General features: G+C 45.2%; 1 protein-coding gene across 2 annotated transcripts in view; it reads left to right on the top strand.

Annotated features, from left to right (window-relative positions):
- The first annotated feature begins 20,107 nt into the window (after positions 1-20,107).
- The window catches only part of MED13L (mediator complex subunit 13L), a 330,012-nt gene continuing 322,471 nt past the window's right edge, over positions 20,108-27,648 (top strand). For both annotated transcript variants that reach the window (XM_062182537.1, XM_062182536.1), the window contains exon 1: positions 20,108-20,244. In XM_062182537.1, the coding sequence (XP_062038521.1) occupies positions 20,173-20,244 (72 nt within the window). In that variant the 5' untranslated portion in view covers positions 20,108-20,172. The remainder of the gene's footprint in view (positions 20,245-27,648) is intronic.

Below are 27,648 nucleotides of genomic sequence, written 5' to 3'. Positions count from 1 at the left end.
TGCTCTGCCTCCCACCCAGCTCCCTGCTAATGCACCTGGGAAAGCAGCAGGAGATGACCCAAGTCCCTGAGACCCTGCACTCCTGTGCAAGACCTGGAAGAAACTTCTGGCTTTGAATCAGCTCGGCTCTGGCTATTGCAGCCATTTGAGGAGTGAACCAGTGGATGGAAGACCTCTCTCTCTCTCTCTCTCTGCCTCTGCCTCTCTGTAACTCTGCCTTTCAAATAATAAATAAATCTTTAAAAAAGGTATTTATTTGAAAGGCAAGAGGGGCAGAGAGAAAGAGGGAGAGAGAGAGATTTCCCATCTACTGGTTCACTCCCCAAATTTGTCTAACAGCCAGGGCTGGGCCAAGCTGAAGCCAGGAGCTTGGAACTCCATCCAGGTCTCCTATCTGGGTGGCAGGGACCCAAGGACTTGGGCCATTATCTGCTGCCTCTCAGGTACATTAGCAAGCAGCTGGATGGGAATTAGAGGCAGGACTTGATCCCAGGCAGTCTAATAGGGATGCGGACCTACCAAGCAGCAGCTTAACCTGCTGTGCCACAACACCCCCTCCAATGTACTGTCTTTACTGCTAATCAGATATCAACATATTAACTGTGGGCATGGCCGGGTAATGGAGTCACACATCACCTCATTTGCTTGTTAATATTCCCCCGTATTATGTGAATTATTTATGGAGAGCTTATAGTCGCACTTTCTTTCATCTTGTTTGTTTACTTTTTGGTATTCTTTTATAATCTGGTAAAGCAAAAAAAAAGGTTGTGAATGTTTAAATGTGAACGGAGGTAGGCATTTAGCCTAGCAGTTAAGACCCTGGATAAGATGCCTACGTCCCGTAGGGGAGTGCCTGGGTTTCATTCCTAGCTTCCATTCCATTCCAGTTTCCTGTCCATGCAGAGCCTGGGAAGCAGCAGTGATGGTTCAAGTAGTTGGGTCCCTGCCACCCATGTGGGAGGCCTGGGTTGAGTTCTGGGCTCCAGGATTCAGCTTGGCCCAGCCCTGGCCATTGTAGGCATTTGAGAAATTAACCAGAGGATAGGGACAATGTCAGCTTGTTGGTCTCTCGCTCTCTGTCTCTTTCTCTCTGTTTCTCTCTATCTCTCTCTGTTTCTGTCTCTCTGACTCTCTAATGAATAAATTTAAACTTTTTAAAATGTGAATGGAATGATGAGAATGTGAGGCATTTCCTTCTAGAAGGGAGGAAGGAACTGGGAACATTCAGCAGCTATTAAATGATAGTGTTCAGGAAAGTCAAACTCAAGCATCAAGGAATCCAATCCAGCTTCAAAGTTAGGAGGACCTCGTGTTTTCTAGGCACCTGCAGCCACCCCGGAGGTCCTTTCTCCAACTTCTCCAACAGACCATAAATCTAGAAGTTTGAACTCCTCCTATTCTTTCTCTGCAGCCTTGGGACCTTGTCAGAGAAGCGCCAGCTACAGAGTCTTTAGCTGGCTTGCTGTGGTCACCAGAGGGCTATGGCATTTTAGTTTCATGGCTATATTTCTAATGTCCCTGCCACAGTTCTCGGCTGGGCAGAAAAGGAGAGAAAAACCACTCACTGACATCTGACTAGCAGCTTTAGGTACTGCTCTCTGCACATCCATCAATCTATCCACCCATCCATCCTCCATCCATCATCCATCCATTTCTACACTTGATCTTAGCCAAAAGGCCGAGAAGCGATCATCCATCCATTTCTATCTTTCTATCTATCGTCTGTCTTCTCCATCCATCCATTCATCTAGTATCTGCTATCTATTTCTTTTCTTACACATATTTTCCTCTTTGGCCTTTGACCACCTATCCAATGATGCCAATGAGCCCCAAAGATTCTAATGTTCTCCTATAGCTAGAAGAAGATGCAGATTACATTAAGAGCAAATATGACCATCTGCTAAGAACCCATTGGTTACTGGCACAGTGTATAAAGAAACCAAGAAGTGCTTAGCACACAGCCTGACACACACAAGTGGGGAAAAACATTATTTTGAGTTCATTCCTTTTTAAGTGACTGTAATTACAGATCTTTGCTACTGCTTCAATAAAACCCCACTCATTCATGACAACTGGAATGAAGGGTAGGTTAAGAGGCCTGTGTGCATTTAAGGGGTTATTTAGAATCCTTAAACAAAATGAACTTTTATTTCTTTTGAGTACAGAGGAGAACTTGACAAAGAAAGGGTTCCCAAGGAGTCGTACTTCCCGCCTGCTCTAATCAACATTTAAAACTCATCTCAATTTGGCAGGAATTTATTTAGGTACGAGAGAGGTGCTAAAAGCCTTAAGACAATTTGTTCTTCTAAAGACACGAAGCGTGCTGTGCACAATCTTCTTACAAGGTTGCTCTGGTCAGCTTTTCTTACGCGTAAACCTAACGTAAACTGCAACTTAGGCCAAGTTGAAGTATAACAAATTCCATTATTAGCACAGTTCCAATTAATGAGATTTCCCTTTGTGTCAGTTTCGGAAGAGGTTAAAAGCCATTCAGTAACTTGACACCTCTTGTGAATCTCATTATACAACAGTTTTTAAAACACAGTTTAGTCTTCGGTTACCATAGGAAATTGAAAAGGCCCGATGACTCTGTTACATTTTGGATCTGAGTTGTATGTTGGGGAATTCATTTCAGCTTTGCTGATTTTTTTTTTTTTCATTTAAAAATTCCTCCCCACCCTCCAGTGCTCAGGAAAAGGAAATCTATTAACACACAATGCACACATGGAATGGACACTGTCCAGTACAAGTTAGGGGCTAATGACCAGTCGATTGTCAGAGTTCTACGCAACAAATAACAAAAACAAAAAAACAAAAAGCAAAGGCAAACAAAACTTTCAAAGGATACAATCTTTCTCTTTAAGCCGCTACTGGCCACAGACCAAAGAGTTTTGCTTGGGTTCTTTGTCTGGCAACCTCCTTAACTAAGTTGGATTTGTCCCAAGGACCAAGTAACAAAATTAATTATTGAACCAGGTCTCTCCCAAGTGTTTTTTCCTTTCATTTTGTGGAGTCACTTTTATAGCCCCCTCCTTCTTCGACGTAATTTGATTTGATTATGCCTTCGTGAAATTCTAATGTCAAGACTGTGTCTAATTTCTGTTTTACGAAGAAGTCTGGAAATTACACAAAAGAATGAATTGAGATACAGAGTCCAATAAAATCTGTAATCTGATAACTCTATCCGCCCTGCCTGCAAAGATGCCGTATTTCAATTAGGTGTGGAGCACCATCTTACACACACGGACAGCCTCTGATTGACAGAGCTCATCTTCCCGGAAAACGCAATTTGTCAGGACAAGGTGGTGAGCGTGGTTCTGGCTTCCAAAGGTGCAGTCGGTTTCTGTCTCGGCCAAGCCCCAATCCACGTACAATGTGGCACACAAGCTTTCTTCTACATTAAGCAAGAAGGGCAAACATGCTAAAAATTCCCACCAAAAAAAAAAAAGCATTGAAAATTTAAAGTAATAATAATAATGCTTAGAATTTAAACAGTACTTTACATCTTCAAAGCACTCCATAAACATTGGTTCCAATTCTCCAGGCACGCAGGGGTCTTTGATGTGGAGAAGAGCTCTTGCACAGTGGGGGAGATAAAGCTACATCCAGAAGAACTGGGCCCAATTAGCTAATTGTAACACTTTCATTTCTTCCTCCTGTTCAGTTTCATTTCTTTTCCAGCTACCTTTTGTTCTCAGAGTCCCCACTGAGTCACCTAGGAAGGCCTGTGCTACTCACCAGACCCCCACCCCAAGCCCCAACACCCAGCCCAGGGTTCATTCTTTTCCCCAATTCAGGGGGAGTGATAACAACAACAGTAATGAAAGGCCAAACATATTACAGTCAGGTGCGTTTTATTCTCAACATTTGCCCAATTTTGCAGTGCAGTGACATGTCTCTTTATTTATTAGATGATAGGAGATACTCTATTTTGTAGATTGATTTTTTTAAAAATTTGTTTATTTATTTGTAAGGCATAGTTACAGATAGAGGGAGACACACACACACCCCCACAGAGAGAGAGAGAGAGAGAAAGAGAAAATATCTTCCATCTACTGGTTCATTCCCCAAATGGCCACAACAGCCAGAACTTGGCCAGTTCTGAAGCCAGGAACCTGGAACTCCATCATTGGGATGGCAGAGACCCAAGTACTTGGCTATGTTCCACTGGTTTCCCAGGTGCATTAGCAGGAAGATAGATCAGAAGTGGAGCAGCTGGGACTATATGGGATGCTGGTGTGGCAGGTGGTAGCATTTGGGAATTTGAGGAGTGAACCAGCATATGGGATCTGACCTCTCTCTCTCTCTCTCTCTCTCATTCTCTCTCTCTCATTTCCTTACCTTTAAAATAATAAATACAAATCAAATAAGAAAGAAATCTCATGGGTATCATGTGGTGCAGTGGGTTAAGTACTGCTTGCATCCCTTATCAGAGTGCTGGTTTGAGTCCCAGCAGCTCTGTTTGGGATCCAGCTCCCTGCTGATGCACCTGGGAAAGCAGTGGAGTAGGATGGAGTTCTGGGTTCCTGGTGTCAGCCTGGCCAAGACCTGGCTGTTGTGGGCCATTTTGGGGAGTGAACCAGTGAACAGAAATTCTCACTCTCAGTTTCTGTCTCTCTCTCTCTTTCCTCTCTATGAAAGAAGAAAGAGAAAGAAAGAAAGAGAGAGAGAGAGAGAGAGAGAGAGAGAGAGGAAGGAAAAAAGAGAAAGAGAGAGAGAAAGCAAGCTTAAAAAAAAAAAACTCTAGGTGGAGGTATAAATTGCTATCTCTTTTTGGAGAAATTCATTAAAGATGCAAGCATTCAAATTCTCTGACCCAGCAATTTTACTTTTAGGAATTTGCTTTAACAAACACTCTACACTCTACACAGGGTTGCAAATAAATATGAAAGCACATTGGTGCAGCTGTGTCTACAGCAATGAAAAACTGGCAAGAATGAAGGACCCTCCAGTAAGGGAGTGGTGGAGTCCAGGGGTCTCCCCCCAACCGCCACCACCACTACCGCCAGGCAGCGGCACACATTGCGCTGTGGGCTACAGGCTGATGGCAGGCGTGTCCTCACCAAAACAGAGTCCCATGGGGGCTCACACAACCAACAGCGTTCACTGACACGAGTCTAGGCCCAGAGGATGCACTGAGAGCAATGGAGACAGTGTCCTTAGGTCCTAACATTCTAGTAGGAAACTTCTTCATAAACAAATGAACATAGTATCAAGTAATAGCATTTTTCCTAGGTTACAATGAAAATACCAAGGTCCACGGAAAAGCCACTTTGGAAAAACAGTTTGGCAGTTTCTTATAAATATCTACTAGCTGTATGAATCAGCAATTGCACGCCTGGGTATTTACTCAAGAGAAATGAAAAAATTATATGCACACCAAAACCTAGGTTTGCATGATGTAAAAAGCTTTTTCTCTAATCATCTGTAAACACCCCTAATATCCTACAAGTGGTGAGTGCTGGGAGTGCTGCGTCCATACAATGGAATACTATACAGCAACAAAAGGGAGGAGCCACACATTCGTGTGACAATGTGGATGAACCTCCAATGTGCTATGCTGAGTACAAGGGGCTGTGTCTAATCTACAAAGGCCTTTGGGTGACTTTATGGAAAAGGCAAGTTAGATGGCGGGAGAAGAGTCAGTTGTGCAGAGCCGGGGTGAAGGAGGGGGCTGGTTACAGAGGAGTGGAGGAAACTTGATGGGGTGAGGACAAGGTGGTTACAGTGACGCTTACACAACTGCAGCTGTTTTGTCTAAACACAGAGTGCTCTATCCTAAAAATGGCGAGTTTTCGTCCATGCAAATTATACCTCAGTAAGCCAGATTAAGCAAAGACAATGTTCAATATGTGTATTAGGTTAGGTCTCATTTTTAAAGTAATAATGAGAAGGGGAAAAAAAAAAAGTCTAGCTGAATGTCCAGCAAGCCAAACTGTTCCCAGGAGTTACATGGGTTGGGGAAAGAGGTCCCACATCTGCCAAGTTACACTTCAGATGCTCAGCTGCTTTACAGGGCAGGTGTTACTTTCAAAATTTGAGGGAAAATCAGATTACAATACGGGACATAATATTTTTTTAAAAAATTTATCTTGGAGAAAGACAGACATATAGAGGCTGACAGAAGCGCCTATCTGCAAGTTCACTCCCCCACATGCTTGCAATAGCCAGGACTGAGCCCCCACGGAAGCTGGGAGCTGGGACCATAACCCAGGTCTCCCGTGTGGGTGGCAGAAACCCAATAGCTTGATCTATCACTGTAGACTCTCAGAGTCTATACTGACAGGAAGCTGGAGTCAGGGACCAAACCCAGGTAGTACCAACTTGGGATGCTGGCCTCTTAACTGCTAGGTTAAATGTCTGATCCTATTATACAAAATGTAACCCCCAGCGTGGCCAGATTGCTGTGGGCAGGGCCTGGGGCCGGGGGCAGGGCAAGGCACAGAACTTACAAGCTTGCTCAGGTTCTGGGTTGCTCTGAGTTCTGGCTCTGGAAGGCAACCGCACCCTCTTGCTGCTGGAGATGCAGTGAGAATCCTCCGGAGTCCTCCAGAGGCCTGGCACCAAGACAGGCAGGGGAGTGCTGCTGTGCCCTCCTGGCTACTGCTCGGAGCACTGGCCTTGCAGTTCCCATGGGACCGATTCTTCTGCACAGAGGTGGAGTAGGGTGTGGAACTGACAGGGCCCTCAGTCTCCTGCCAAGGAGAAGAGCTGCCTGTGGCCCAAGGAGCTCAGACACACTGATCATAACAGCTAATGTTTACTGAGACTTGCTTTGAGCCAGAGTTTGGCCAGCAGCTTACTGCTTGGTATTATTTTGTATTCCTTCCTTCAGCAAATATTTGTTCAACACCAACAACGTTCTAGGCACTGGGAATACTGCAGTGAACAAATAGGAAAACCCAAACAAATGCTGCCCTCATGGGACTTCCATTCTAATAGGCGGAGAGGGAGACCGACAAAGCTAAACAAAACAAACACATACACAAGTGCACTTCAAAACTAGGGGTAGTCATTTGGTGCCGTGTTTAAGAAGCCACTTGGGATTTCTGCCTAAGGTATCAGAGGGCCTGGGTTCAAGTCCCAGCTTGCTTCTGATTCCAGCCTCCTGCTGACATGCACGCTGGGAGACAGCAGATGATGGCTCAAGTCCTTGGTTCCCTGCCACCCCTGCCGGAGACCTGGATTGCATTTCTGGATCCTGGCTTTTGCAGGCATTTGGGGAGTGAGCCAGCTAGCTAGATGGGAGATCTGTCTCTCCCTGTCTGGCTTTCAAATCAAATGAAAATAAATAAATAAAATTTTAAAACCTCACAAAGTAGACAATGTGTTTTTTTTTTTTTTTTAAATCATGGGAAAAAATGGACGTAAAAATTAGGTTTATGTTGGTGCAAAAAATCTTGAAATCCATGCACCGTTTTCTCACAATACACATTTTCTGTGATTTTTGAGGACCGATTGTACTATGTCAGATGACTTGAGATGCTAAAGGGCATACTATGGGGACATCTGACCCATGAGAAATCAGGAAGGGAGCAGGTGGATTCCCCAGTGGGCAGGGGAGCTCTACAGGCATCAGGCCCTGAGGCTGCTGTGAGAAAAGACAGGAACCATGGACAGCTGACAAGAAAGGAGGTGTAAGGGTCAGGGCAGCAAGTCTGTGTCCCTGCAGCCCTGCAGGCAGTGGCAACGTGTTTGCCTTTCACTTTGGGTGAGATAGGAGTCCCGGAAGAAGTAAGAGGAGGGGCGTGATTTGACTTTGGACTCAGCAGGATTCCTCTGGTTGCCAACAGGGAGAAGAGCCCGAGGCAGGGCTGGAGTGGAAGGAGGGAGGGCGAGAAAGGGCTGCTGGTGGTACATGTTGCATGTTGCATATTCCGTGTCCTCCTTTCCTTGGCCCTTCTGCAAAGTGGGAGAGTGTTCAGAGGACTCAAGAAGATCATGGTGCAAAGGACCTGGCCCAGTGCCTGGCACAATGGGAAGAGCTTAATAAATAGGCCCGTGCTTGTTTTTATTACTGACTTCCCTGTGAGGGCAGCATGAGTATGCCCACATTATGGATGAGAAGACTGAGGCTCAGAGAGGTGATGCCACTTAGCAAAGAGCAGATGACTGGTGAGTGTCAGAGTTGTGTTGTACCAGATCACCAAATGACATTTGAAGGAAGTACACTTAACTGACAAAGAATATGGGAAACTTGGGGAATAAGAGTTCAGAGGTATCTGAAGTAGGAGGAAGCCCTGGAACCTCATATTAGTACAGGAGGCAGTAGCAGCCAAAATTCTAATCCTGCGTTGCACCTCCAAGCTGTGTGACCTCAGGCATCTCACTTCCCCTCTCTGAGCCTCAGCCGTCTCTTCTACGTAATGGGGGCTGGGATAGGTCCGACCTCACGAGCCACTTGTGAAGATGAGATGCTTGGCATACAATGAGCCTTGTCAGCACCCTCAGAAAGCAGCCCCTTCCTGAACAGATGGCAAGGTAAGGAGAGGAGTAGCTGTGGGTTGAGTTGGCAGGCAGGCTCTGCCAGGAGATGGGTGCAGGACGTCTTTCTTCCGCTGGAATTAGGAGAAGTGACTGATTAGAGCGTAATGAGAAGGCCGGTCTGAGATGCACATGCTGTCCAAACAGTGACCTCCTCATAAAACCACAAAGAGAGAGCAATACTCGATGTGCTTTGAGTTATTGCACGGTTAACATGAAATAAAGTCTGCTCGTTGGAAAATCATTTTAAGGGTCTTTTTTTTAAGCGAGGGGACTATTTACCAAGTCATATTTTTTTTTTGCAGAATAAAGAAGGGGCTTCTATGTTCTGGAACCATTGTGAAATGCAGCAGCAAATCCCCATAACACAGCTCGCTAACATTTACAGAAGCCGTTGCGATTAAGTGGGAAGCAAGCTACCGAAAAATCCACAACAAGAAGTCAGCAAAGTAAGATCAAGAGACTATAAAGTAAACAATATATAGAGAATGAAATGTAATTTATTTCCTTGGGGAAGCGATCTGTACCGACAGCAGGAACAGAGTAACTCTGTGCACACACTCCATTTTCATCCAGGCAGACTATGGCAGTCAGCGCATTTGAAAAATTGAGAAATTGTGTACTCAATTTAAAAACCAATTGATTATAACTCACCAGTGTCCTAAGAGATGGGCAGTTCTTTCTTTTTCTAGATTTATTTATTTATCTTAGAGAGAGAGAAAGAGAGAGAGAAAGAGCGAGCAAGCACCCATCTGCTGGCTTAGTCCTCAAATGCTCAGAATGGCCCAGCTGGACCCAGACTGAAGTTGGTAGCCAGGAACTCAATCCAGGGCTCCCACGTGGGTGGCAGGGAGTCAGCTACTTGAGCCATCAGGATAGATCCTTTTACAAAGGAAACACTGACACACAGGGAGGAGAAATGAGTTGCTCATCTCACCTTGGCTGAGAACTAAGAACCCACGTGAGTGAGTGAACCCAGGGAATCCATCACTCAGGCAAATTCTTGTCCCGGTAAGAGCTGCTTTTAAATAAAACGGCCTATAGCAGAAAGCAAGTTCAGGCCCGGGACAGGAACCCAGCCAGCAGGGAGGCAACACACCTGTGCCTGGGAACAGGCAATGTCTTCCCAGGCCTGAGGCTTCCAGTGCCAGACAGTTTGGAGAGTCTGGGTACTGTCCCTGGAGGGTGGTGGCCTGTGTCACCTGCCAGGACCTCAATGTCAGTTCTCAAAGAGCTGTGTCGCCCAGGTCGGGTGGCAAGATCAATTACCTTCTCACCTGTCCTGGCCTTGCTGAATTCCCTGATTTAGGCCACCAATGAAAAGACATTTGTCTTCCTTACAAAAACCTTCCAGGAGCCTGGACGCTTGGGCCCAGCCTGGAACACAGAAAGCAGAAAGGACGAGGCATCTGGCAGAGCTGCCAGAGAGGTTGGCATCCCCTTCCAAAAGCTTGGCCTGGCTCGGGGCCACCCGGCCAGGTCCTTTCTTTCACGAGCCTTGAATTCACACTTGCATGCCCCTGGAGAGGAAGAGTTATAAAATCTACCTCGTGAGCACGCTCATCTCTTAAAAATGATCTTGTTCGCTCTAAAACCCAAGTTGGCTATTGTACATTGAGATCGTCCAGGTTTCTGGAGTGTGAGTGTGTGTGTGCGCGCGTGTGTTCACACATGTGTCTATCCAGAGGAAATAATTTAGCTTTAGGAGACACATTTCACCACCTGCTGTAGCTGAAGCCTGCAACAGAAACTGGAAACTTAGCAGAGACTGAAAAAATTATGAAGATAGGCACATTTCTTCAGTCAAGAAGCAGTGTAGTCAAAGAAAAATATCAGATGACATGTTTGCATACTACCTTACTCTTTGTTATTGGCTCTTGGAAAGCAGTTCATTGTGGGCTACTAAAATCAATGTCAATTGAAGTGAAAGAGTCCTTCTTCTTTTTAAAGATGTGTTTGTTTGAAAGGCAGTAAGATCTTCCATCTATTGGTTTGTTCTCCAAATTCCCACAACAGCCAGAGCCAGTGGGTCTCCCGTGTGAGTGGCAGGAACCCAAGTTACTTGGCCCATGGTGTTCTGTCTCCCAAGTACATTAACAGGACATTGGAGCAGGGGCATCGATTGCCAGGCCCTGGTCTGGTTCCACAATGCTGGCCCCCAAAGCATTCCTCTTATGTGTGCAAAAGGTATGGTGGGGCCAGAACTGCTAAAGCCACTGCCTGCAGTGATGGCATGCCATATGGGTGCTGGTTCGAGTCCCAGCTGCTCCATTTCTGATCCAGTTCTTTGCTATGGCCTGGGAAAGCAGAAGATGGCCCAAATCCTTGGGCCCCGGCACCCACGTGGAAGACCCAGAAGAAGCTCCTGGCTCCCAGCTTCGGATTGGCGCAGCTCCAGCCATTGCAGCCATCTGGGGAGTGAACCAGGAGATGGAAGACTTCTCTCTCTCTCTCTCTGCCTCTGCCTCTCTGTAACTCTGCCTTTCAAATAAATAAATAAATCTTAAAAAAAAGATATAGTAAAATACCACTAAATCCAGTTGACTCAAGCTCATTGGAATTTTAACAAGTGAAACTGCTATTTTTTAAGTGTTGTTTCTTGGAATGTAGTCTCCTCTCATTTTTTTTTTCTTAAAGATTTATTCAATTAATTGAAAGGCAGAGTTACAGAGAGAGAAGGAGAGACAGAGATCTTCCATCTGCTGGTTCACTCTTCAAATGGCTGCCATGGCCAGGGCTGGGCCAGACCAAAGCCAGGAGCCACGAACTCCATCTGGGTCTCCCACGTGGGTAGCAGGAGCTCAGGCTCTTGAGCCATCATCCATTGCTTTCCCAGGCACATTAGCAGGAAGCTAGATTGGAAGCAGAGCCGCTGGCGCTCCAATGGAGCCTCACAGAGAATGCCAGCCTCACAGGTGGTGGCTTAACCTGCTGTGCCACAATGCTAGCCCCATCTTCCCATGCTTTACAAACGGGAGTCTCAGCTCCTTCTCAGATAGCTGACATTGATAAACTCAACAGAACCTACTGTGTGTCGGGCAGATGCTGAGAGCTTTGTCTGCAATGACTCACTGAAGGCTCACCATGACTGTAGAGGTGGATAATGAGTATGACTTTGCTTTAGAAACAAGAAAATTGAGGCACAGAGACGTTAAACCTCAGCCCAAGGAGCTCAAGGGAGTGAAGGGCAGAGCCGAGATGTGAACCAGGTCTTGCTCAGCTCTGAAAGTCTTGCACTTGTCTGCACCTCCACCAGCAACGCACAGGTACTGCTGTTCCAAACCATCCACAAACTGCTGATGTTTTTGCTTCATTTTCTTACTGTCTTAGGGGAGAGGCTGGAACAATTAGGAAATCCTTAGTGGTTATGAGCAAAGCTGTTATTGCCCAAGGCAGTGTAGCTTGATTGGTATAAGACCATTGTCTCAGAGGAAACTTAAAACATCAACTTAAAAATTGAATTATGAAAGCAAAGGAATGAAAAGTATAGGCCTGTCGCATGGAAGGGTCCAGAAGATCTTTATGGAATTACGGAATGAATTACCTAGCCCATGCCAACTGAGACTGCCTGAAGACCAGTGTTTGTCATTGTGCCAAGCCCCTTATTAGTCTCATTGGAACTGCGTTTGCTTCTTTTTTGTTCCAAGCTGCTGAATTGAACAGCAAACAACTTGCAAACAAGTGCACATGGTCAAGATGCCCAAGAGGAGTATGCCTCTCTGGAGTTCGGGGAGAGCAAGTTCAAACAACAATCACACCATTTTTCACCCAGGAGGCTGGCAAAAAAAAAAAAAATTTTTTTTAAAGATCGGCAACATCTAAATGCTGACGAGATTGTGAGGAAGTACCTACTCTCACCAAATTCTCAAGGGATTGTGGATTGCCACAACCTTTGGGGAATGTCTTCTGGCTGTATTTATTCACAATAAAAACATACATTTATTAACAATAAAAAAGCAATCCTATTTTGGGGACTTTATTCTACAGGAATAAAAATGTCAGTCCATAAGAATATATGGATAAAGATATTTACTGCACCTTTATTTAGAGTAGGGAAAACAACTCGAAACCACCTGAATGTTCAGGAATAGGGGAATAATTGGATAAATTATGGCACAGGTGTTCTATGAAACATTACACAACTAATAAAAGAATGAGTTAGATGCAGATATATAGGCCTAGAGGTATATTTGTGATAAATAGTTAAGTGAAAAAAGCAGATTGCAGAGTAATATATGGGCATAATGCCATTTTTACACAAAGTAAACAAATTCCCTTGAAGTGTGTCATTAAGTCATGTTGGTTGGTAGGAATATGGGGGAAGGAGAGTAATGACACACAGCAGTGTACTAACTTTGTTTAGCTCAGTGGGGTAGAGATTTTCACCTTTTACTTGGTATACTTCTGTATTGTTTTGGCTTGCTGGGGATGGTGCGCTATACGTTTATTATTTGCAAGAAAATAAGTCCAATACAGTTTAGGACAAAGGAAAAAAAAAAAAACACCTTCCATCTGATGTGACTGGGTGATGCTTCCCCTTGTCCAAGGATGGGCAAGTAGCTGTGATTGTAGTAATTTATTGATCACTGCCTTTGGAGCCAGGCACTGCGCTAAGAACTTGGCTTGAGTTATCACTCTGGGAGGTCAATGCACAGGAAGAAATGGGGGTCAGAGGGGTTAAATGAGCTGCTCAAGGCTGCACAGCCAGAGCATGACAGAGCTGGGATTGGAACCCAGGTGTGTCTTCCTTTGAAGCCATAGTCTTAACTCCTACAAAACAGTCCTACTCTGCCCTGGTGGCAGCTCCCTGTGGTCTTTCTAATAGACGGTTCCTCCTCTGGTCATATTTTTGCTTCCATTTTTCTCTCTGGCAATACATTTGGTAACCATGAAAAGGAACTAACCTGTTGTTCTCAGAATAAGACCTGAAACCTGTGCAGGGTGCAACTTTTGCTTCCTGCCTGGGCAGCAGGTGTAGTCATCAATGGGGATGCTAAGTCCGGAGGATGCTGGGGATTGCCCCCATGTAGGGAACTGGTCTCTGAAGACCTGGTGCCTACGTCCTAGCTGGTTCCTGTTAGTCGGTTGATGGTTTCTGTTTTGTTTTCTTTTGATTTTTATCTCCTGAGGTTTTTCATCAACTGCCCTTGCTTTCCCCATAGAGACAGGAACTCTGGATCTCTATCAATAATCTCAACTATGTAGATGGTCCAAGAGTTTCTTTGCTAGAAATGTTCTGAAGACTCACCTGGGCTGCTGCTCTTTGTACACATGTAGACGCTGAGGCTCAGAGAGGTTGAGTAGCTTGTCCAAAACAACAGCCTGCTCTGCAGTGCATCTGGGACCAGAACCCAGTTCCCCTGGTTCTCAGCCCATACTCAGGTTGCCAGAATAATCGAAAATCCCACTTTTAGTCTGTTTAATTCCACTCTGGAACCAAAGAACTTTTGATTAGGTTTTCTTTTTCTTTCTTTCTTACTTTTTTTTTTTTTTTTAAGATTTATTTATTTATTTGAAAGGCAGACTTATGTAGAGAGAGGGAGAGACACACAGGGAGATCTCCCATCCGCTGGATTATTCCCCAAATGGCCACAAGGACCCAGGGATGGACCAGACTGAAGCCAGGAACCAGAAGCTTCTTCCAGGTCTCCCATGTGGGTGCAAGGGCCCAAATACTTGGGCCATCTTTTGTTGCTTTCCCAGACCACTAGCAGAGAGCTGGATTGAAAGTGGAGCAGCCGGGACTCAACCTGGTGTCCATATGGGATGCCGGCACCACAGGCAGCAGCTCAACCCACTACTTCAACAGCCCCAATGTTATATTTTTTAAAAATTTACTTTTATGGTGCCATTTGACTGAATACTATAACCAGTTATTTTTACTTTAAATGTTTGTTATTTTGTTGTCTATAACTTATTGCATTGAATTCAGTTAAAAAAAAAAAAATAAAGGAGCGGTGCTGCGGCACAGCAGGTTAAAGACCTGTTCTGTAGTGCCTGCATCCCATATGGGTGCTGGTTCGAGTCCTGGCTGCTTCACTTCCCATCCAGCTCCCTGTTAATGTGCCTGGGAAAGCAGCAGAGGATGGCCCGAGTCCTTGGGCCCTTGCACCTGTGTGGGAGACCCAGAAGAAGCTCCTGGCTCCTGGCTTTGGATCAGCTCAGCTCCAGCTGTTATGGCCATTTAGGGAGTGAGCTAGTGGATGGAAGACCTCCCTTTCTCTCTCAGTCTCTACCTCTCTCTGTAACTCTGTCTTTCAAATATATAAAACCAATCTTTAAAAAGAAAAGGAAAAAAAGAAAATACAAACAGTATACTGAAAAATCTTTGCTCTTTCTATCCTGATTCTCAGACTCCCAGTTTCCCTCCCTGGAGGCAACTAATATCATTAGTAGTAAACCTTCCTAACATATCCCAATCAATAATCTATTCCTGAAATTATTCTGTATTAATATATATATAGGGTCAATTCATTACTTTTAATAGTTGCAAGTAATTAAATTATATTAATTATTCCCCAAATGATGGCCATGTAGGTTGTCTCTAGTTCTTGCCTTATAAACAGTACTGTAGTTGTATGTCCTAGTAAATCTGTACAGGTATCTATGTGGGAAAGACTATTAGAAGTCTATTGCTGGCTGGCGCCGTGGCTCAATAGGCTAATCCTCCGCCTGCAGCGCCGGCACCCTGGGTTCTAGTTCCGGTCAGGGCGCTGGATTCTGTCCTGGTTGCTCCTCTTCCAGTCCAGCTCTCTGCTGTGGCCCGGGAGGGCAGTGGAGGATGGCCCAAGTCTTTGGGCCCTGCACCCACATGGGAGACCAGGAGAGGCACCTCGCTTCGGATCAGCGTGGTGCGCCAGCCGCAGCGGCCATTGGGGGGTGACCCAATGACAAAGGAGGACCTTTCTCTCTGTCTCTCTCTCACTGTCCACTCTGCCTGTCCAAAAAAAAAAAAAAAAAAGTCTATTGCTGTGGCCTGTGTAGTGGTATACAGCATTAAGCTGCCACCTGTGATGCTGCATCCCACATGGGTGCTGGTTCAAGTCCCAGCTCCTCCACTTCTGATCCAGATGCTTGCCAACGTTCCTGGGAAAGCAGTGGAGGGTGACCCAAGTGCTCAGGATCCTACCACCTCTGTGGGAGACCCGGATGAAGCTACTGGCTTCTGGCTTCAGCCTGGCCCAGCCTTAGTCATTGTAGCCATCTGGTGAGTGAACCAGTGGATCTCTCTTTGTCTCTCCCTCTCTCTCTCTGTGACTTTGCCTTTTGAATAAAATAAATAAATCTTTTTTTAAAAAAAGATGTAGATTTCTGGGTCAAAGGCTATGTACATTACAGATCTTGATCTTCATTGAACAGACGCCTGAAACTGGTGTAATTTATATTTGTACTTGCTGTGTATAAGAATTCTGCTTCCTCCACATTTGGTCTAAGTTTTTAAAATATTGCCAATACTTATTATGGTTTTAATTTCTGTTTTTCTTTTGAGTGTCGTTGAGCTGCTTTAACAAATTATCATAAACTGGGCAGCTTAAACAACAGAAGTTTAGGGGGCGAGCATCTGGCGCAGCCATTAAGATGCCGCTTGGGATGCCTGCAACCCATATTGGGTTGAATACCTGGGTTTGAGTCTGGCTCTGCTTCTTACTCCAGCTTCCTGCTAATGTGCACCCTGGGAAGCAACAGGTGATCACTCAGGTGCTTGGGTTTCTGCCACCCACTTGGGAGACTCAGATTGGTTCCAGGTGCTTGGATTCTGCTGGGACCAGATCCAGCTGTTGTGGGCATTTGTGGAATGAACCAGCAGGTGGAAAATCACGTTCTGTCTGCCCCATCTCTGCCTCTATGCCTTTCAGATAAAATTCAATGTTTAAAACAATTATTAGGGGTCAGCACAGTGGTGTAGCAGGTAATGCTGCCACCTGCAGTGCCGGTATCCCATGTGGGAGCCGGTTTGTACCCCGGCTGCTCTACTTCCTTTCCAGCTCTCTGCTATGGACTGGGAAAGCAGTGGAAGATGGCCCAATTCCTTGGGCCCCTGCACCTGCATGGGAGACCCAGAAGAAGCTCCTGGCTCCTGGCTCTAGATCAGCGCAGCTCTGGCCATTGCAGTCATCTGAGGAGTGACCCAGTGGATGGAAGACCTGTCTCTCTTTCTCTACTTCTACCTCTCTGTAACTCTGCCTTTCAAGTAAATAAATAAATCTTTAAAAAAATCCAATTATTAACAAAATTGTATTTCACACAGTTCTAGAGACCAGGAAGTTCAAGATCAAGCTGCTCCCCTATGCAGTAACTGGTGAGGTCTTCACGTGTCAGACAGAGAGGAGAAGCAAGTTCTCTTCTTATAAGGACACCAATCCTATTTGAAGTCTGCACCCTCCTGCTAATCACCTCCCAAAGAAAGTACCATTAGAGGGGTGATTACAGTTTCAACTTGGGAACCTTGGGCAAAACATAAACAGTTATAGTAAAGAGTGAAGCTAGGCATCTTCCTCTTTAAAAATGAATTAATTACAGAAGTGCAGAGAGAGTGTTTCCATCCACTGGTTTACTCCCTAAATGCCTACAACAGCTGGGGCCAGGTCACGCCGAAGCTGGGAGCTGGGAACTCAATTCAGGTTTCCCACATTAGCTGGAATCAGGAGCCAGAGTCAGGAACTGAACCCAGGTACTGCAAGCAGGGAGCCAATGTCTTCCCCACTAGGCTGAACACCTGCCTGGAACATTATCTATGTATTTCGTAGCTGGTGTTTTCTATTCTGTAAACTATCCAAATCCTTTGTTCATATTTGTGTTTATTTTTGTCTTGATTTTTTTTTAAAGATTATTTATTTGAAAGTCAAAGTTAACAGAGAGGGACACACACACACACACACACAGATCTTCCACCTACTGGCTCACTCCCCAGATAACCACAACAACCGGGCTGGGTCAGCCTGAAGCCAGTAGCCATGAATTTCATTTGGGTCTCCCATATTGGTGGCAGGGACCCAAACACTTGGGCCATCTTCTGCTGGTCTGGAAAACTGGATCAGAAGCAGAGCAGCCGGGACATGAACCAGCACCAATATGGGATGCTTGCATTGCAGGCGGCTTTACTTGCTACACCACAACACCAGCTCCAGGAGATTTTCTTAAAAATTTATTTACTTTCATTTGTTTGAAAGGCAGAGAAACACAGAGACATATCCTACACCCACTGGCTTATTGCCTTAATGCCTGCAGTACCCAGGGGCCAGGGTGAAGGCAGGAGCACAGAATTCCTAGGTGTTAACAGGAAATAGAGCCAGGACTTAAACCCAGGCACTCTGCATCCCAAGCAGCAACTTAACCACTGTGTCAAATGCCAACCCCAGGCTCTGGGGATTTTTTTTTTTTAAGTTAAAGCTTAACTTGCCGAAGAATGAATGAGAAGTTGGTGACCTGGCACACAGGATAAATCCCTCCTGGGGGTGAATACTGGAATCTGTATACCATGGACCATAGCATCCTTGGATTGTTCAGACTTAAGTAACGCCACGGGTGTAGTTACGTGCTGTGGCTGTTTTTTCCATCAACACTGTCTTAACAGTATTTAATGATATTGGTCTGAGGTCATTGGGTCGCTAATTAGGGTCCCTGTTTGACAGGTTAGGAAATCAGAGTGTTAAGCCACGATGGTCAAGGTAATACAACCAGGGACGGCAAAGTCAGCCAAAGGCATCTCTCCTGAATCCGCTCTGGGACACAGGTTTGAGCCCCTCACTCACTGTGAGACCTTGGAGCTGTCCCTGCACCCCTCTGAGCTTTGCCGCATTACAGTCTTAGTAACAGTATCCACCTCCCCTGGTCGTTGGGAGGATTAGGAGAAATAATGTATGCACATTGGTTATAAGTGTCCACAGGTTACAACATAGTGTCGATCGTGATACTAAACATTATAACCGATGCTCACAAGGGGCTTGACCGTAGCCGTATTTGTGGTAGCCCCAAAGCTCAATTCGTACGTCCAGGATTCCTCTCCTTTTATTACCCTCCTCTCTCTCCCTCTCTTTTTGTCTTTTAGTCTAACCCACCAGAAACAGCTGGCTCTCCCATTTTTTGCAGGCTCATTAGCCAAGAAGTTTGCCTCACTCCACCTTTTCAGAGAGCAAGTGCCTACAGGTTGGGAGGCAGGCTCCGCACATCGGCATTCCTCCGGACTCCCAGGCCATTGACCCCCGACCGATGCCCGCTGCGGAGGGAACGAAGCCGAGAGGGAGTGTCTGCTGCCAACACAGCTTTAGCGCAATGCCCGGCAGTTATAACAGACCCAGCATGGAGCAAGAGCTCAGGGGACGTTTATGCAATGAATGAATGAAGGCACACAGGAACGAGGATCCCCGCGCTCCAGCATGTCTGTACTGAACGCACAAGGCCTGGCGTACAGTAATTCCTCCCCGGGTAAGGCGTGCGAGCCTGGCTGCACTGCACGCTGGTGGCAAGGGTTCGAATCCCAAGTCCTCGGGCAAATGACTTGAGCTCCTGTGCTTTGACTTCCTCCGTGGCAAAAGGCGTAGAGGCTTCGATGGACACTCCGATGCACTTGGACCTTCTGCCCGGCCCACGGGAGCCCTTGTCACACCGGCTGGCCTGGGCGGTCGGCGGCACCGGCGAGGGCCGCGGGGCTGCGGCTGCACCGGCGATCGCGCCCCCAACGCGCCAGGATCCGCGCCCCGCGAGATCGCGCGGCCGCCCACTGCAGCCTCGGGTCGGCGGCCCGCCGCCCGCCAGGGGAGCCGGCCGCCTGCACTTCTTTCTTTCCTTCTCCGGCTCCCTCCCTCTTCCGGCCGGAGAACGCGGCCGCGCTCGGCTCAGCAGCGCCTCCCGCGAGCCGCCGCCGCCGCCGCCGCCGCCGCCGCCGCCGCTCCGGGCCCCTCCCCCCGCCCGCCCCCGCCCCCCCGCGCGGCCGGCGCCCGTCACGTGACGCAGCGGCAGCCAATGGCGAGCCGAGCCGCGGTCGGCGGCCGCCATTGCTGTCAGAGCGAGCGAGCCCGGGGAGGGAGGAGAAGCGAGGCTGACTGGGGAGGAGGGGGGGGTGGGGGAGGAAGAGGAAGGAGGGGACGTCGCTCGGCTGCCGGGGTCGCCCGCTGGCTTCGTCCGCACCCCCCCCTTCGCGAGTTCGCGCTCCGCGGCGGCGGCGGCTCCGAGGCGGCGGCGGCGGCGGCGGCTCCGGGGCTCGCCTCCCCTCACGCGCCGGCGGGGCCCGAGGGGGAGTCGGTGGCTGGAGATAAACAAGGCGGCGGCTGAGGCGCAGGGAAGGCGGAGGCGGCGGCCGGCCCGTAGCGCCGGCCCGGGAGGCAGCGGCGGCCCTGAGAGGCGGGGAGGGCGCCGGGCCGCGCGGACAGCGCCCCCCGCCGCCGCCGCCGCCGCCGCCGCCGCCGCCGCCGCCGCCCGGGCAGGAAGGAGCCGCGCGGCCGCCGCGGACCCCCCCGCCGGCCCGGGCCCGCCGCCCCCGGCGCGGCGTCGCCGCGGCGCCTCCCGCCCGCCCGCCGGCCCGCCCGCCCTGCTCCTCCTCCGCCTCCTCCTCCGCCTCCTCCTCCTCCGGCGGCGGCGGCGGCCCGGCCGCTCCGCGCTCCCCGGCGAGGCGCCGCCGCCCGGCCCGGCCTCGCCTCGGACGCCTCGCTCCGACATGCCCCGCTCTGGCGGCCGGGCTCGCGGAGGATCATGACTGCGGCGGCGAACTGGGTGGCGAACGGGGCGAGCCTGGAGGATTGTCACTCCAACCTCTTCTCGCTGGTGAGTAGCCGGGCCGCGGGCAGGGGGCAGGCCGGGCCGGGGGGGGGGGGTCTCCGACCTCCGCCGCCGACCAACTTTCTCCTCCCGCCGCCGGGACTGCGCCCCTCCCTCGCCTGTCCCCGCCGCTCGCCTCTCGCTGGTTCTCCCCCTTTTGGATCGTCGCTCCCTCGCCTTGGATCGCATCCAGTGTTTATTTGGCTCTTTAAAAATCATTTGTGAGCGCGGCGCTCGGCGTGGAATTCGCATGTGGAAGTCTCCAAGCTGCGGATTCTGGGTCGCACTTCGAACGCCCACCCTCTGTTGCAATCACACCCCCCTTCCCCTCCCCTTTTCCCCGTTTTTTTTTTTTTTTTTCTCCCCCCCCTCTCCCTCTCCTCTCTCCCTTCCTTCCTAAACGTGGAAGGCTTTGCCTGGTGCTGCTCCCCGCGCCTGCCATCAGCAGCAGCCTTTGCCCCTCTCTTGTCGGATCGGCCGCCCGCCTGCCTTTTGAATTTTCTTTTTTTTTTTAAATTCCATCATGACAGCCGCAATTTCGCCCGAAAGCAGTTGATTGAATGCGATTGTGTGGCTAAAAAGGACCGTCGCCCCCGGAGCTCCGGCGCTCGTAAACACGGACCTGCCGGCCGCCTCCCGGGGCTCCCCGCGCCGGAGCCCCGAGAGCCAGGGCCCCGAGCCGACGGAGGGCGGAGAGAGCGTCTCCTCCCTCTCCCCCTGTGTCTTCTCAAAACTGTTTTCTCTCCGCTGACAACAGATCCACACACACACACACACACACAAAAGCAACAAGCTGGGCGGTGTGATAACATCGCTTTTATCTGCCTTCGCCGCTCGCGCTCTCGCTCTCTGATAATTGACAACTTTTCCTCTGGATTTGCATCGCCTGCCTTAATCTCGAAGCAGTTAGGGTGTCAATTGTTCTCGCGGAAGCCCGGCACCCGACGACGGCGTCTGGATCCATCGAAATTAAAAATGTATAGGGCTCCGGCGACTCTTTCCTGGCGGTGCAGTGACATTTGGTGGTAAATGCCATCTTTGCTTTTTATTGGGTCGTATTACCTAGCTCCGAAAACATTCACGTTGTTCAACCTGGCGTTTAGACTAATAATTGCAGTGCGTGGTCTTCAAATGTGTGCTTTGTGCATGAGTTACTGTATGTATAGCTATGTGCCCGGGAGACTACGAATTTGTTTAAATATTGAGCAAAGATTTGTAAACAGATGTAAGGCAATTATGTTTCAAGCGTAGAATATAATTGGAAATTGGCAGAACGGTTTATTTAATTTAACCTTAAAAAAAAAAAACCAACTTATTTTAAGTTGTGTACCCTGTTTTTTTTTTTTTTTTTGGGGGGGGTCCGCTGGACTCTTGGAGAGCATGCATTTTGGAAATTATTTTCTGTAACCCCTGCTGTTGATAGAAGCATTATTTCCTCTTAATCCTTGTTTATGCTGGGTAAATAATTTAGTGTTCAAATTGTAATTAGTTACATTTAATTATGGGTGGCATAGATGCTTTTTTCCCTTTGAGAATAGTGGGGAAATAGAAAATCTTGCCAACTTTTCAAGTGGAAGTATTATTTTATTAAATACATTACAGTATTTATACAGATAAAAACATCACATGTGATTTTCTGTCTACAAACATGGAATGACATAGTGTTGTTTCCACTGTGGTGTGGGATCACCTTAAGTTTTTTCTATCATCAAACATTTTTATCCAGATATTTAATCTTAACATTAAATTGCAAGCTGTGAATTTTCTCTCAGCACTGTGAGAATTTTCCCTTGATCTTTTTGTGTGTGGGAATAAAACTCACTTTGCATCTTTTCCTCCTCTGTCTTCCTCTCAATCTGTCATTTGGTATGAGGTTGAGGGACTTTCATAGATGAGCAAATGTATTGATTAAGGGACATTTAAAATGGTTTTTGTTTGGCGGCTGGTGACCACATTGACACTTTTACAGGTAATTAAAACAACCAAGTAGACGGATATTAGTGAGGAGAGAGCTCCCAAATTACCATGTATCATGCTGACTGGTAGTGGCTTGTGTATATGTGGCTCATTTCTACATGCACTGGATTTTGTAGACAAATGAAAGTGTACGATTTGTACAGCCAGTCTCTAAGGTGTATATATATATATTTTTTTACTTTTTAATAGAGCATAAGTAAGAATGATAATGTTCCAGAGATAAGATGCTTGAGATTCTTTTGGAGAAACTGAGTGTTTTAGGAGGGGATTCTTTACTTCTACTGACTCAAGTTTTGTGTTTTGGGTATTCTTCCTTTAAACTTCTTTACCCAAGGAATTATTTTTTGAATGCATTCTTTTTTAAAATAGAATTGTCTTTGGGTAGTTACTTTGAAATGCAGAACCACAGAAATGCTAAAGGTGATTTTAAAAAAGAACTTTATAATGTGCCTACATTCCCTTATACATGGAGGGTGGGTAATGTGCAATTTAAAAAAAAATTCTGAATTAAGCTGCTGACTTGTAAATTTTTCTAGTTCGAAATTGAGCATTTTTCTTGAAAATCATGTACAGCAACAGCCTGGGATATTAAAAATGTTACCTAAGATACATTGTATAGTACAGTTAATTACAAAGGAGATGTGATCATACCTGTCCATGTGTATAATAAGAGCAAATAGGAGAATATATTGTTGGGCCCTCTGTTTTCTTTTTTATTTGATTGCTTTTGAACCTAGTAAAGTATTGTTTATATTTACTCATGTTAATGTAGGTTGAAATAGAAGCCGGAGATTAAAAGTTCTGTGTAGCACAGTAATGATCCACCCGTTTTCTGTTACCTTGAGGTGTTCATTGTGGTTTAGTAAAAGTTGATTGTGCAATCAGGTGCCTTAAGATTTTTGCTAGTCTTTTACTTTGTCGTGATTTTTCTGCTGTATGGCATCAAATTTCCTGAAATCTTTTCTCAGTCTTCATCCCCCTTTGCTAACGTGTGAAAAATGCCATTGTATATGTATGATATGGGTCATTGTATGTGTTTCTTATTCTTAACTGCTGTGAGATTTGTAGCTACTGCATTAAATGCATGCCTGGCTGTGCCTTTGTGACTCAAAACTGTTTTCTCATGCTGTCCATCACATTTCTGGTGGCTCTTGTTACATATTCACTCAGTTATAATTCAGTTAAGTGTGTTAAATCTGCCTTTTTGGAGAGGGTAACAGTGCACCCTATGGTATGTGAACTCACCCTTGTGGGAAGACATTATAATTTCCAGATGTTAAGTATGTATTTTATTTTCATATTGAGATCATCTGAAGAAAGTGATTTTGTGACCTTTAAGTAGATTTAAATATGCACTCTTTGACATGAGGGAGTGATCTCTAATTCTTAGGTAATGCTTGCCCACATTCATGTTGTTTTATTTGCTTAGTATCTTCCTAACTGATAACTGGGTGATGATCTCGAATTAGTGCTGAATTGAAGCACACAAGCACATAGTAGTTAATTCCTGACGATGGCTATTAATTTTATATTTGAAGCTCTTAAAGTAATCTGTTGTTGACCTAATTTCTTTCTATTTTAAGAGATTTATTTTTTGCAGATAGGGGAGATAGTTGTAAACATAGAAACTTTGGAATCTGTTCTTTTGAGCTGGACCCAAATGGGGAGTACTGTCAAATGAAAACGAAGGAAAATGAATGATTTCTCTGAAGTTCTAAACTGCCAAATACTACACTAAATGTATTTTCTCATCCCAATTTGCAATTTTAGTATTTATTTTTAAAGCATCTTTTTTCATGATGATTCCTTTTACTTAATGAAAATATTTATAATTTGCTAATGTGTGTTTTCTGTTTAGCACTTGTTATTAGCAGCACATGGTGTTATAGTATTTATATATTTTTAATAGCAATAATTGCCACCCGGTAATAGTTGCCATATTAACCTCCCATTGCTAGTAAATATTTTTAAGTACATAATAGACAGCAATTTAAGGCATAGTGTAGAATTTACTGGACCATTTTAAAGAGCCATTTGTACCTGTGACGAGTTCATAATTTTAAAGAGAAAATAAGATACCTAAGACCTGTGTGCTACAAATATTTCTCTGTGTTACTGCTTGAAGTGCTTCTTGGGAAGAAGTGAAGTTGGGCCTGTTTTCCTCTTTGTTAGAATGGGCAGGGGGCTGCATTCAGGACAAGGTGTTTATATAGCTTATCGCTTTGGTTTGAAATGTTCTAGTCATTTTTGGGGGGATATATTAGATATTTATTTGAAAAAAAGGCTTTTAAGGCATTCCTTTAAATAAAATTAAGTTATGGTAGTGGGTTTTATTAATTAGTTGTGGAAAAATTGATTAATCTTTTTTGTTCACTGGCTAATTTAGCTTAGTTAATTGTGAGTTAATTGTATTCATCAAACACTTTGAGAGATCTCCACTCTTGAGATTAATAAAGAAGATGCACTGTTGCCAATTTGTACTATGCACAATAAGTTGTGATAACCATTAGCAAAACATAAGTTCATTCCACAGCTCTATTTTCCAAGTTATTTAAAATTGAGATGCAACTATTGTCAGCATCGATAGTTTCGAGATTATTATTTATCTGGCTTTATGAACAGCTAATTCATCTATCAAAGTTTGATTCAGATATAGACTTATAGACTAGGTATTTTTAGAAACATTTGACTAATTTTTTATAGAAGATAATATTAATGTTTCATTTGTTAAACTGGTAAAAGTACTTTTTTTTTTTTTTTCCTGAAAGTGGATGACACATTTATTTCAGAGGAGCTAGCCAGTGAAAGAGATTAGACAAAGCTTATGAGAATTAGTAGTAAGGTTGGATATTAAATATTATTCTTGTGCTGTAAATTACATTCACTTATTAGAAATGGAGGAGAAAGATTTCCACAGCATTGCTATTAGTGTCATTAATTTGAGATGCAGTGTGTGCAAATCTACTTTTCAGACTGTGTGTATACTGTTGGCCACCAACATTTCTGTTTTGTCATTTTATAAACATTTGTATTTTTAGAATTGCATTTAATGCATTGTAAAGTGAGATAATTAGGTAGCCTAAAATGTGCCTGTGGGGTATAGTTAAAACACACACACATACACTCACACACACATTTATTTGGTAGGACTTGCTTAGAGTTTTAGAATTGGTTAATCAATATTTGTAATGTGTTCTTGGAATTTAGGACTTTTTTCCCCTCTTGAGTCATTTAACTTCTTTCTGATCCTGTTCAGATAATTTCCTTTTATAATATATGCTTTCATTGTTTATTTGAAAGATTTGAAGGTGTTAGCTTTGTTCTGTTGGGGGAATTCACTTCATTACATAGGGGAGATGATATTCCATTAATCTTGGTAAATATTAACATAAACGAGGAATTGTAAATTCAGACTCATTTGCATGAATGAAATATGTATGCTTGCTCAATTTTTGTTTAATATAAAGTCACTTATGTACATCAGCATAGTTTTTTTGTACTTGTTTTAGTTGAAACAAAAATAGTTTTGAATTTTGTCGAAATCTTACAGTTGTATGTTTATTTCAGGGACAGTTCCCGTATTCTACTACATTGTTTTGTTGTTTGACTTTTAAGATTTCTGTAGCATAGAATAGATTCTGCCTCATAAATTGTCTGTAATTGCTGTCCTTTAGAAATTCCTAAACATGCATTTTTAGTAGCATCTTTTAATTTGTTGGAATGGAATTTTTTTTTTTTTAAAGCTGCTAAAATACCTTTCAGAGTATGTTGGGATTTTAGTCTGGAAAAAGAAAGATGGTGTTTCTCCTTTCTTTCTAGATGAGTGTTAGGAGATTCAGTTATGTCCAGGGGAAGGTGGTATTTCATCAGTGTCTCCATACTCTGGGTTATTACATGTAGTTCTTAATGTTTACTTTATCATTCTGGGTGAATTGTGGTAGGCTCTTATTAAAACTGTATTTTCACTGCTGTGAAATAGCACAGAGCCCTGACTGACAGCTTTCTGCATTTTGTACTTTCTTTAGTAGAGTGAAGCCCCATTACTGTTCGAGGAAACTCCTGTGTTGATTTTATTAAAATTTCATTTGAGTCTTTATTTTGCATAGTTTAAATTTGTAGCTTTAGCTTAAATGAATAGGGAAAGACAAACTTGTAGGTAAATATTTCTTTTAAAATCTTCATTAGTGGCCGGCGCTGCGGCTCACTAGGCTAACTCTCCGCCTTGTGGCGCCGGCACACCGGGTTCTAGTCCCGGTCGGGGCACCGATCCTGTCCCGGTTGCCCCTCTTCCAGGCCAGCTCTCTGCTGTGGCCAGGGAGTGCAGTGGAGGATGGCCCAAGTCCTCGGGCCCTGCACCCCATAGGAGACCAGGAGAAGCACCTGGCTCCTGCCATTGGATCAGCGTGGTGCGCCGGCCGCAGCGCGCCTACTGCGGCAGCCATTGGAGGGTGAACCAACGGAAAAGGAAGACCTTTCTCTCTGTCTCTCTCTCTCTCTCTCACTGTCCACTCTGCCTGTCAAAAAAAAAAAAATCTTCATTAGATCTTTTTATTATAAGTCTTAGTTATATTGTCCCTGGACTAAATGGACAGTTGATATTAAAATTAAATTTGAGGAAGATACTTGTTTCAAATAAAATATATAATTGTGAACAGAATTTTTATGATGCTGAGTGGGAATTTCAAAAATTGATAATATAAAATATTTAAATGAGTCAACCTCTCCCCTGAAGAACACTGATAGATTTGTGAGGAAATGTTTTGAGTAAGAAACATGAAGCTTCCCCATGTTTCCAGATTATTTCACTTATTAGGAAAGGTGATTAAATTGGTTGAGCTTAATTTGAGAACTAATAAATATGGTATTCAGAACTGTGATTGATGTGACAGAATATTTTGTTGTCAATTTTCAATGATTGGGGTTTAAGGCCCCAAAGAGAATAGGAAAGACCCATTAGGTATCTAATGCTAGAACATTGGGAACCAGCTCCTCCTTTTTTGGTCCAGGATCTAAGCCTGGCACAGTCCTACTCCTTTTTTCAGTAGTTCAGATGTTACTTCATCTTTGGAGCTTTCCCTGATGACCACAGACTCAACTAGTCACTCTGGCTCCTGATGTGTAACTCTTTCTGGTACTTCTGATAAGAAGATGAGCTTCCTAGGGCAGCCACGGGCCCATTATCTTTACATGAAACATTGTTGCATTCTCTTCCTACTTGGGTACTCAAGAAACTATTTGTTGAATGGAAGAGTTGCTGGACAGTTACTCTTTCCTCAAATTCTGCAAGGGACTAATCATTGCCCGTGTGGGTCCTCATCACAAGTATGCTATTTCTATTTGTTCACTTATTTGAAAGGAGGAGTGTCAGAGACAGGATGGGGGAGGGGAGAGAGAGAGAAAGAAAGAGAAAAAGAAAAAGGAAGGAAGGAAGGA

Source organism: Lepus europaeus, chromosome 23, assembly GCF_033115175.1.
Source record: "Lepus europaeus isolate LE1 chromosome 23, mLepTim1.pri, whole genome shotgun sequence".
Classification (NCBI taxonomy): Eukaryota; Metazoa; Chordata; class Mammalia; order Lagomorpha; family Leporidae; genus Lepus; species Lepus europaeus.
The sequence above is the reverse complement of the archived record's forward strand: the minus strand, read 5'-3'. Positions and strand labels throughout refer to the sequence as shown.